Here is an 11,972-nt window from a genome sequence, read left to right on the forward strand (position 1 = left end):
TCACAGGAATGTACAAAAGGTTACAAAGTCACAGGAATGTACAAAAGATTACAAAGTCACAGGAATGTACAAAAAGTTACAAAGTCACAGAAATGTGCAAAAGGTTACAAAGTCACAGAAATGTACATTACAAGCAGACTGTCCACAGCGCTTGTCCTCAAGGAAGCACCTCTCCCATTGGAGAGGCCCTAGTGAGTGTTAACAGCGTTCAGGCCCAGCAGGTGCTAGTCATTGACTGTTGTACATAGTAACTATGACACAGAGAAGAAAAAGTCATCAGAAAACACTTAGAACATCATGTTATGTGTGCCGTGCTGATGAAGGAGAAGCTTAGGTGTGGCAGAGAAGTAAATCTGGGCCTTTTGCATTCACAGACTGTGGAGTACAACATCTTCGAGGGCATGGAGTGCCATGGCTCACCTCTGGTGGTCATCAGCCAGGGCAAGATTGTTTTCGAGGATGGGAACATCAGCGTCAGCAAGGGCATGGGTCGCTTCATCCCTCGGAAGCCGTTCCCAGAGCACCTTTACCAGCGTGTCAGGATCAGGAGCAAGGTGAGCTCTGGAGTCGAGGGCCCTTTTGCTGTGTCATCCATGCTTCTTGGAAACTGGACAGAGTTAAATGTGGCTGCATGTATTCCTGCTCATTCATCTGAGATCAGACAAGGTCAGGGAGGTTGCAGGGCCTTGCAGGCTGTACCAGTCTGTGGGAGAGGTGTCCTTGAGCTGCTCAGGTTCTGTCTTGCATCATCGTGGAGGATCCTCACATAGTCCACTGGAAGATCATGAGCCTCATCTTCCAAATTAGAACCTGATGCTCAGGGCTAGGAAGGACTTACCCAGTTACCCAACCACTGCAGTGAGAGTACACAGCCCACAACCCTCCATCTGTCTCACCCTCATTCTCCCCTCCTGCCAGATCTGTATCTACCTTCTCCAAGGTCCTGAGCTTTGGTCTTGGAAGACCTCAGCCAGACACAAAACAGGCTCTGGCCTTGTCTCTGACTCAGAGGAGGGAACTTTGGACTCCTTACTGTGACTGTCCTCCCTGTCTGTGACCCTCTTGTCACCACATCAACTCATTATTTACGCGATCTGTGTAATGATGTGTGCCAGAAGGGCCAGCTGTGTATGTTGCCTGTGTGTCTCTTTTCCTTGTGCATGCATACATGTGTGTCTATGTTGTATACAATACATGTGTGCCACAGCATGTATTGCACGCACATAGACACGTGTACACACCCATTGTGTATACTGTGTGTGCATGTATGTGTGCACATTTGTCTGTTGATTGCATGATACATGTAATAATACGTGTGTGCCGACTGTGCACACTTATTGATTGTATATTATATCTGCTTATTATGTTATATATATGTTATATATATATATATGTCTGTATATATGTGTGCCTTGCATAGGGGGTGTACATATGTGCATGTGTATTCATATGGGAGTGGATGTGTGTGTTCACATGTGTGCTCCCATCTTTATACTTTATCATTTATGATTTAGACGGCAAAGCCAGACACCTTCTCCCAGCCCCAGGCCCCACAGAGTTGCCCCCATCTGTCAGCTGTTCCGATGCCTTTGCCAAAGCTGTCAAGTACCAGAATGGCTGGGATACCCACTGTCCACCAAGGGCTGGTGGCATCCCTTGCTGGAGTGTAGATCTTCCAACTGGTTTGCGACTGAGGCCTCTGGTGAACAGTTAACAGTCACTGAGAAAACATCTGGCCCAATGCTAAGTCATCAGCTTACATCAGAGGGTTAGGTTGCTGTAGGGTTCCCTACTCTTATGCCTGGGCAATGGACAGGAGCCAAGCTGGGGATGGGGCACAGAACCTGCCTTTGGCCACCCTGAGCCCAGAGGAAGGGTGGTGACTGAAGGAATATATCTGAATCGGGGTGGCTGGGCCTGAGAAAGGGGTACCGGCCACTGGAGGCCTTGGTAGTCAGGGAATGGGGACTTGGGACAATGCTGAGCCTGGGAGCTGTGGAGGAGGAGCCTGGAGCTGGGGTCAGGGCATGGTCACTTGCCACCAATGGCCCTTAGAGGGCCTTGTGCAGTTCCCTAAATGCGTGCTGTTCCCTGAGGCCTGGAGCCAGTGCCATCTCCTTTGGTAGTATTTGAGGGTCCCTGTCTCAGCTCTGGGCTATGTGGGGCTTGTTTCAGTTCTATGGCTGATAGCCTCTCTGCTCTGGATGGTGGTGGCCTGCCCTCTTGAGGTGCCACTGACCAGTCCCTCTAGTACCGTGATTCCTCTGCCTTCCTGTGTAACCCTCACTCCCTTTTCAACCAGCCGCCTGCCCCCAGTTCCTCATCTCCCTATTTCTGTAAATGTGAGGAGACTGGCCTTGGGGCACTGTAGTCTGGGCTCGGGGCCTGCAGCGGAGGGAGTGGCAGGGAAAGTGACTGGCAATGACTTGAGAGCCTTCAGCTTGAAGCTCTGTGTGTGCGTGTGAACAGACATGTACATCTATGGGGCACGTGTGTGTGTGTAAGTATATACGCATATTAACAGTGTGGGCACACATCCGTGTGTGCACGAGAGTGGCTTGTGTGAGCATATGTGAGGCCTCCGGTCCTTCTGTTGGCAGGGCAGAGGCACAGGGACTCTGTTAATCTGACCCTTCGCTCTTTCTGTCTAGGTTTATGGGTTGCACGGTGTGTCCAGGGGCATGTACGATGGCCCCGTGTACGAGGTGCCAGCTACGCCCAAACATGCAGCTCCTGCTCCTTCTGCCAAATCTTCGCCTTCCAAACACCAGCCTCCACCCATCAGGAACCTCCACCAGTCCAACTTCAGCTTATCAGGTAGTTTCACGGTAGCCGGGCTCCTGTGGAAAGGAGCCCACGGCTTCTGGCCAAGATAGATAGAGATGGCCAGAGGTGTGGGCACCTCCTGTGTGGCTCTGAGGCACGGGGTAGGCAGGCGTTTCTAAGGTGCAGCACATGTAGATTCTTAATCTTGGCACTGCTCAGCTCTGAGGTTAAGCATGTGCATGCGTGTGGGGGAGGGGGGCCTTATTCTCATACGTCAAAGCTAAGTGGGGGTACAGGCTCTGTGCCTGGCACTCACTCCTCTTCCCCCACCCTCGCACTCACCTGGCTTAAGGAAGCACAATATGGACTTTATGTCACCCCACGTGGTGGCAGTGTGTCCCTGGTATTGTTTGAAGTTTCGCAAAACTCAGTTTCCAAGTCCCAGGATTCAGGGCTCAGCAAAGTTTAAGAATAAGGTCCCAGCTTGAAGACAGGTCCCTGCAACTTCACCAGATGGCCACACGAGGGCAGACACACACGCACACACATACACACACATGCACACTGGAAACATTGCACTGTCGTTGACATGATTCCAGTTGTTAGTTAGAAAGCCTTTGCAGAGTCCTAGGGATTTGATGATGAGTGACGCATAGCTGGACAGCTTCAGACGAGCCCAGGAACATGCTGAGTCCCACAGTTTAAAGTCCAGGATGTTGCATTCAATGGCTTTTAAAAACATGAACCATTTAAAACATGAACATGAGCTCATGAGCTATGTGAAAACAAGCAGCAGGCTAAAGTAGGTCACTGGGTCATGCAAGCAAAGGTATGTGCTAGCAACAGAGCCGGTGGCAGGAGTGAGAGGATGTAGTTTCAGTTTAATTGTAGGGTGAGAGGTACCCAGCAGGGAGAGAGCGGTGGGTCAGGGGACCCCAGGACACCTCATTTTCCATGCTCTTTTCTTCGAATACTTATCTGAGTGTAATTCTGGCATTAAAGGTGGCCAGCATTATTGCACAGAGAGACGCCAAGCATAACCCTAGCATCTTGTCTGGTGTGCATAGATGGCTGCCTTCCATGCTGAGAGCCCTGGGGATGTGGGCATCTCAATGCCAGCTTGCAGGATGGCTCTCTAGTCCCATCAGACAACCAAATACTGTTGACCTATCATTAGAAGTGTAGAGACAAAATCTTTAGCACAGAGGCAGCCATGTGTTAGGGCCATCGGCCTGCCCTCCATCTGAGCCCTCCATTCTCTCTGAAGTGCTGCCCGCAGGGCCTCGTGGACATTTACCAAGTGCTACTGTTGCTGCTAGACACATTGCTGATTCTCCTGAATTGCTATCAACTTCACCCTTGCCACTTCAAAGGCAGGATGCTGCTGCAGGACCTAGGTGCAGCATGCTAGTCTCACGGGGGTTTTCACGACGTGGCAAGCAAGGTGCAGAGGGTTATGAAGGGAAATGAGTGAAGTGATCAGGCCGAATCCTGAGTTACCAGGAAGACAGATGGCTGCCAATGTGGCAGCTGGGAGAACCACAGCTAGACAGACCCTGCGGAGCCAGGGTCAGAAGGGAAGTCGGTTCACATGCTGGCACAGGCTTGTGTAGTGTGCATGCGTACATCTGTCAGTTGCCACCGGAGCAAGGGATGCTGTGCAGAGGAAGGTGGGCTTTGAGGACAAGCCAGGAGGGCCACTGGTCCTGCCTTCCCAACCTATGTGTCCTATGAAGATTATTCGACCTAATATTAGGTTGAATACGAACCTGCTATTCAGCCTGATCCTCAACACCCTTATTTTTGAACCGTGGGTAAATCACATATCCATTATTTGCGTGTTCTCAGCCCGAAGCGGTGCACCAAGTATGCCTGTGCACAGTAGGAATCCACTAAGTGCTTCCTTATCTCAAGGCCGAACTCTCCAGAGGCCAGAGATAGAGGAAGGGGACCCCAGGCCTGGCAGGTAGCCAGGAGGGCTCAGGCAGGTTTGCAGGTCAGGGACGCTTCCCAGAGTGAACTTGAACAGGGTCTTGAAGGTGAGTTGGAGTGATGAGCATTTCAAGATGGGGCGATGCAATTCCTACAAAAGGGGGGAGGGCAGTCTTGGCATCAGCTCGCCAAGGTGATTTGAACAGGCCTTATCTCACACACTGCTGGCCCTTTGTCTCTTTCAGGTGCCCAGATAGATGACAACAACCCAAGGCGCACAGGCCACCGCATTGTGGCGCCCCCCGGTGGCCGCTCCAACATCACCAGCCTCGGTTGACCTCAGACGAGCCGGATATGCAAGAATGAAGGATTCTGGGGAAATGTTCATTCCTTTTCCTGTCTGTGTTTTTGAAGCCCACAGTTTTAGTTGGTACTGATGGAGGGGAGATTGAGTGATGCTCTTTCCTTCTCTGCTTAGGAAGAAGTGGTACTAGTGTGGTGTGTTTGCCTGGAAGTTCCTTGCCCACGGTGTGTGTTCACACAGACTCCACCTCAGAGCATGGTGTCTCCATTTCCCCTTCCTAGTGACCCCCAGGTTTAGCATCGTCCTGTACTGTCCCCTCCACTCCTCCACGACCCTCTGAGTGATGGTTCCTTTGTGCCCTGTAGCTGTTCTAGGATAGGATGCATGTTAGGAAGTTACGTATGCAAGTCTGAGCGCGGCTGATGGACATCGATCGTCGAGGGCCGAGACCTTAGCCCCCCAGGGGAGATTTCCAAACTCTCAACAAATGAAGGCTCCGTCCGAGTCTTCGCTGGAAAGATGCCATCCCCATCCCCCACCCTGACTGAGACCTGTGAATATGCAGAATGGCAGGGAAGCCTTCCACCTGGTCACAGAGCTCCATCACCCATGTCCTGTGTCGACAACCCTGTGGCACCTGCAACATGGTGTCTTTCTGGTCTGTGTGTTCTTCCAGCCAGCCTTGGGCTTTGGGCCCAGCCAGGCTCACACCCAGAAAGGGGTGTCCTGACACCCCACTCAGGCCTGAGGATGGTGCAGTAATGGCTCTGCCCAGGCTGCCTGAGCCCCTGTCCCTCTGAGGAGGTCAGCGGGGCAGTCAGATTTTTAAAGTTTTGTACAGTTTTCCTTTGTATTCACTTCCATTTTTACTTAATAACTGACTTGTTGGTGGCTCTTATTTCTGAATTCAAAGCTTGTGGAAAAAAAAATAAAGAAATTAAATTGCCCGTTGACCTGAGTGGGTGTTTTCATTTGGGAGAAATGGGTCAGGACCCTGGATCAATAGGTGGACTTCTAGAATATGCATTACTTGACAGCACAGCTCATATCCATTCTGTTTAGGATCTAGGCCACTAAGGATGAAAGTGCTCAGTGACTCCCACAGAGAGGGGAGGGGCTAGGAGAATGCTTACATTTCCATAAGGAGCCATACTGCTCTCCAGCCTGGGGTTAAAGAAGAAGAAGCTCTCCAAGTGAAGGGCACCCTTGCAAATTGAGTGGCAATCTTTCTCTACAGTTCCACAGAAGCCCTGTATGAAAGGACATGGGACCAGACCAACTTGGCTTCAGTAGAAAGATCCTTGTTCACAGCGGCTATGCCTATGAGGGAAAAGCATTGCAGGCTCTCGGAGTGTCCAGAGCCTACCTGGGGTGTGCTGCGGATCTTCTGGGTATCTAAACAGCCTTTTCAAAATCCTTCTCATGCAGGGCCCAGGGTCCACTGGGTCTCAGCAGTCACCTGACTACATAGGAGTCAGCTTGCGGGGCTGCAGGCCCCACACTGGGAAGAAGGTTGGGGTTGTGTACCAGCTCTGAAGAAAGTAGGAATTTTCTCCTCTGGACACCCCTCCCTCCTGAGGAGCTGGGTCTACTAACAGGACCCAGGAGGGAAGTTAGGTGGGCAGGGGCTGGACAAGGGCTTCTCTTAGGCCAGGCATTCCTGTCCTTAGTCTTCCTGACACCTCTCTCTCTCTCTCTCTCCCTCACCCTCCCTCCCTCCCTCCCTCCCTCCCTCCCTCCCTCCCTCCCTCCCTCCCTATCCATCCAACCATCCATCTATTTGTTTATCCATCTATCTATTTCTGATATTTATTTATTTATTTGAGACAGATTTTCTCTCTTTATCCCTGGCTGTCCTGTAACCTGCTCTGTAGACCAGGCTGGCCTCGAACTCAGACATTCACCTTCCTTTGTCAAGTTCTGGGACTAAGATGTGCACCACCACACTGGGGTGAGATTCTGGTTTTAAAGGCATGGAGGGGTGATGGAGAGAAGTCGAGGCTTGGGAACATGTGGCAGTGTCAGAGCCTCTGAAGAGAGCTCGGGAGATGCCGTTGGTGAAAGTGGCACCCAGATGCAGAGGGGATCCTAGCATCTCGGAGATGCCAGTGCCACGGGACAACCAGCAAGGACATGAGGTGTGCAGTCAGCCTGAGGCTAGGAGACGAGCCATGTGTGCTGTGGTTGGCAGAGCCAGAGATGTGGAGCTGTGCAGGCCTTTTGCAATCCACAGGATTGTGAGTGGGTCCCAGGCATCAGGCACTGAGCATTTACATTGCTGAACTTCTGTTTGTTTTGTCCTGGTTGTGACTGTGCCCTGGTTCCTTCTCTCTTGGATTAAGAGGGTATTTAACTCTCTCTCTTTCTTGCTCTCTCTTAGGAGTCCATATTGAAAACACTGGAATTTTAGAGATTCAGATACTTTAGAGAGACTTCAGATAATTTTTTAAAAAATTCATCTCTCCTACAATATATTCCAACCAGTTTCCCTTCCTTCACTCCTCCCAGTCTCCCTGTCCCCTTTCCAGATCTACTCCTCCTCTGTTTCCTTTCAGAAAAGAGCAAGCCTCCCAGGGATATCAACCAAACATGGCGTAACAAGTTACAATAGGACCAGGCACAAACCTTCATATCAGGTCTGAGTAAGGCAACCCAGTAGGAAGAAAAGTGTCTCAAGAGCAGGTGAAAGAGTCAGAGACACCCACATTCCCACTGTTAGGAGTCCACAAAAACACCAAGCCAACAACCATAACATGTTTGCAGAGGATCTAGCTCAGACCCATGCAGGCTCCATGATTTCTGCTTCAGTTTCCGTGAACCCCTAGGAGCCCTGCTTAATTGATTCTGCCATTTCCTCCCGCTGTCCTCCACCTTTCTGACTCCTACAGTTCTCTTCCCTCTTTCCATGGGGTTTTCTCAACTTCGAGGAGAAGATCTCTATGGAGATCTCAAATTTGGGATCTTTCTCCACCTAACGTTTGGCTGTGCCTTTGCATCTGCTCTCATCAGTTGCCAGAGGAAACCTCTCTGATGACTATTGGGCCAAGTATTGCTCTATGAGTATAGCAGAATATCATTAGGAATCATTCTATTGATTTTTTCCCTAGGTCTCTTGGCTATTTAGGCCTCTTTTCTGGTCACCCAGACAGTATCAGACATGGGCTCCCTTTTGTGGTGTGGGCCTCAAATTAGAGCAGCCATGTTTTGGCCACTCCTGTAAGCTCCTCTGTTGCCCACATCCTGTCTTGCGGGCAGGATAGATCGTAGGTTGAGGATTGTGTGGCTGGGTTGGGTCCCAGCCTGACCACTGGAAGTTGCCTGGACACAGAGGATGGCCGGTTCAGTCTCTGCATCCTCCATGACTAGGAGTCCTCATGGGGGTCACTCTTGTAGAGTCCTGGGAGTTTCCACTGCACTAGGTTTCCACATCACCCCCCAAAGCCCCCAATTCCAGTCGTCTCTCCCTCCATTCCTTCACCCACTCCCAATCTTTTCTGTTCCAATTTCCACCTGCCCCCATGCCACCAGCAAAATCTATTGTATTTGCTCTTCCTGGGGCGATCCATACATGCCCTTAGAGCCCTCCTTGTTCCTTAGCCTCTCTGGGTCTTTGGATTGCAGCATGATTATAATTTGCTTAACAGCTAGGATCTTCTTATAAAAGAGCACATTCCATGGTTATCTTTCTGAGTCTAGAAGAGCTCACTCAGGATGATTCCCCCCCCCCAACTTCCATCCATTTGCTTGAAAATTTCATGATGTCATTTTGTAAGAGCTGCATAATAACTACATTGTGTAAACATACCACATTTTCTTATTCATTCTTTGGTTGGGAGACATCTAGGTTGTCTCCAGTTTCTAGCTTTTCTGAATGAACTCGCTATAAACATAGTTGAGCAAGTGTCTTTGTAATAGGATGGAATATTCTTTGGGTATATGCCCACGAGCACTAAAGATGGGTCTTGGGGTAGATCAAATCCCAGATTTCTGAGGAACTGCCATATTGATTTCCATAGTGGTTGTACAAGTTTGAACTCCCACCAGCAATTGGAGGAGTGTTCTCTTTGCTCCATATCCTTGTCAGCATGAGCTGACATTTGTGTTCATTTTTGGCCTTCCTGCTCAGATGGATGGAAAGGTACACTGGGACTTAGGAGCCCAGGAACCACATAGCTCTGAGGTGGGACCATGTCCCAATGGAAGGGCGTCCTGAGACTTGGGAGACACCACCCAGCTCTGAGGGGAAGCCTCCTCAGCAGAGGCATTGCAGCTCCCAGGGGAGGGTATCCCTAGCTAAGCTGAGGAGCTCAAAAGCCTCAGTCCTGCTCTACGTCCTTCTTTCCTTCTTCACTTCATTGTTCTCGGCTTCTTTCTATAAGAGTCATATTAAGCAGTAGATCTCATAAAAGAGATTTATTGGAAGGGACAAATCCAGAGTTGACTGCCTTTGCTCCAGGGAGAGGACAGCAGAGAACTGAGCAGATGTTGACTTTATAAAGTTTCTTTGGGGGTGGGTGTTTCCAGCGCAGAGATTTCCAGGTGAGGATTGGTAGGGTTTCAAGTCCTGAGCTTAGGAGAGCTCGGGGATTGGTAGGCTTTCATATTCGGGGATTGGTGGGTTTTTGTGCTCAGGGATTGGTGGCTTCTTGTTCAAACTTTTCATCTATAATTAGCATAATCTGGAAAGGGTCCTTTGAGGGTCTGGAGATGACATTTGTGACAATTACAGAGGCTGGAAACGCTGTCATGATAGTTAGAGAGGTCTGGGGAAGGGGCCTATCGATTCATGCCTCAAGGGATTCACACAGACCTAAACTCTGATGTAGAGCAAAACAACTTTCCTCAAATAAACTGTTGGACACATCTCCCTCCCTGAGTTCCCCGTCAGCAGCAGCCTGAACTGAGGCTTTCAGGCACCCCTGTCTCCTCCGTGGCTTCAGCTTCTCAGTTTCTCCAGCAGCTGATCTCAGGTCCCAGGGCTGTGGAGATTTAGCCTCAGCCACTCTGCAGTCTTGAGGCATTGCTGTCTGGAGGTGTAGAGAGCCAGCAGCACAGTCTGAAGATCCAAGAACCCCACTCAGGGACCACAAGCCAAACGTGGTGTGAGGACTCCAGAAGAGGGGTCACCTGGGGAAAGCTGTAGGGGAGCCCAGGGACAAAACTTAAAGAGCCTGGCCTGGCACAGTGTGGCACAGCCTGGCGCTCTGTTGTCATGTGGTATGGTGTCAGTGCTTGGAGCCATGGCCAGATCCAATTAGGTCCACTGGGTGGCTGGAGCTGAGGTTGACAGGTGTGAGGAGGCCCTGCATTATTGATCTTAGCCATTCTGTCAGGTCTAAGACCTTGGATATTTTAAAGAGGCTTTAGATATTTTAAAGAAGATTTGAACTTTTAAAGAGACTTTGGACATTTTAAAGAGACTAAACCTTTAAGGTGAATTTTAAGGGTGGCAGGATGTTTGAAGATATGCTGTCTTATACTGTGATACTAACATTGACGTGCTATCCTGGGTACAAATGACGAAGGAAAGGTTTCAGTTGAGCAGTGATGTGTTTGTGTGTCAAGTTGACAACAGGTCAGTTGTGTTGGCTAGGTGTGTGTGTGTGTGTGTGTGTGTGTGTGTGTTTCCCCATCTGAAAAAAGGGAATCTTAATTGAGAAATGCCTCCATAAGACTGGACTGTAGGTAAATCTGTAGGGCATTTTCTTGGTGATGAAGGTGGAAGGGCATGCCTTAGTGTGGGTGGTGCCATCCTTGGGTAAGTAGTCCTGAATCCTATGAGCAGGCTGAGCAAGCCACGGGGAACAAGCCAGTAAGCAGTGTTCTCCAAGGCTTCTGCCTAAGCTGTTGCCTCCAGGTTCCTGCCTTGGGTTTCTTCTCTCAGCGATGGACTATGGCATGGAATGGAAGGCTGAAATAAACCTTTTTCTCCCCAAGGATTTTTGGCCTTTGTTTTTTTTTTAATCACACAATGAAAACCCTAAGAAACTCAAGTAACCTGGACGATCTTGGTGCTGGGGGTGAGCAACATGATTTGTTGTCACGCCATCAAACCTGGGGACGGAGGTTGGCATAGTGAGCCCTATGCAAGCAGTATTCAAGAATTTTGCACAAAGCAGAGCTTTTCCAGATTCGGCAGGCGACATGTCTCATGAACGCCACTAGAGGGCACTGTGGACTCACACTGGGAACCTCGTTCTAGGCAGGTTGGGAAACATAGTTGATTTCCTGGTTGTGACCCGGGCTCCCTACACATACTTAGCTGATGGGCAGCTTGGTCTTCATGTCAGTCCCCTAGCAAGTGGAGTGGGGGCAACATGGTCTCTGTTGCCTGCTTTTGGATCACTTACCCCTAGCTGGGCTGCCTTCACGGTAGTCAGTGGAAGAGCATGCGTCAGGGCATGTTAGGGTGGTGGTGGTGGGGCTCCCCTTTTCTGAAAAGGAGAGGAGAGGGTGGGACAGGGAAAAGAAAAGGGAAGGGGCTGTGATAGGTATGCAAAGTGAATAAATAAACAAGTTATAAAAAATAAGTAAATGAAAATAAAAACCCTGATAATCACAGGGGAAGCGTCTCAGTCCTTAAACTGCTTGGCTTCTGAGCACGGGATCCTTCTGGCCAAACAGCCTCAACTAACTGGTGAATTCCAGGCCAATGGAATTCCAGGCCTTTCCCTTCCCCCAAATGTGGACAGTCAGCTGCTTGGTGGTGTTGCAAGCTTTGCGCTCAGGAGGCAGAGGTAGGCAGATCTCTGAGTTGGATGACAGCTTGGTTTACAAAACAAATTCCAGGGCAGCCAAGGCTACACAGAGAAAAACCAGAAACAAAACAAAACAAAACAAAAATAACAAAAGTGAATAGAACTTAAGGAAACATACCAGGTTGTCTTCTGGGCTACACACACACACACAAACACACACACACACACACACACACACACACACACACACACAGAGCATGGCTGCTTTCTAA

General features: G+C 49.8%; 1 protein-coding gene across 2 annotated transcripts in view; it reads left to right on the forward strand.

Annotated features, from left to right (window-relative positions):
* Nucleotides 1-5,953, forward strand: part of Crmp1 (collapsin response mediator protein 1) — a 51,916-nt gene extending 45,963 nt beyond the window's left edge. For both annotated transcript variants that reach the window (XM_055624034.1, XM_055624036.1), the window contains exons 12-14: nt 375-554; nt 2,652-2,817; nt 4,944-5,953. In XM_055624034.1, the coding sequence (XP_055480009.1) occupies nt 375-554; nt 2,652-2,817; nt 4,944-5,035 (438 nt within the window). In that variant the 3' untranslated portion in view covers nt 5,036-5,953. The remainder of the gene's footprint in view (nt 1-374; nt 555-2,651; nt 2,818-4,943) is intronic.
* Nucleotides 5,954-11,972: the final 6,019 nt, after the last annotated feature.

The sequence above is a fragment of the Psammomys obesus genome, unplaced genomic scaffold, assembly GCF_907164565.1.
Source record: "Psammomys obesus unplaced genomic scaffold, mPsaObe1.curated_primary_1811, whole genome shotgun sequence".
NCBI classification, from domain to species: Eukaryota; Metazoa; Chordata; class Mammalia; order Rodentia; family Muridae; genus Psammomys; species Psammomys obesus.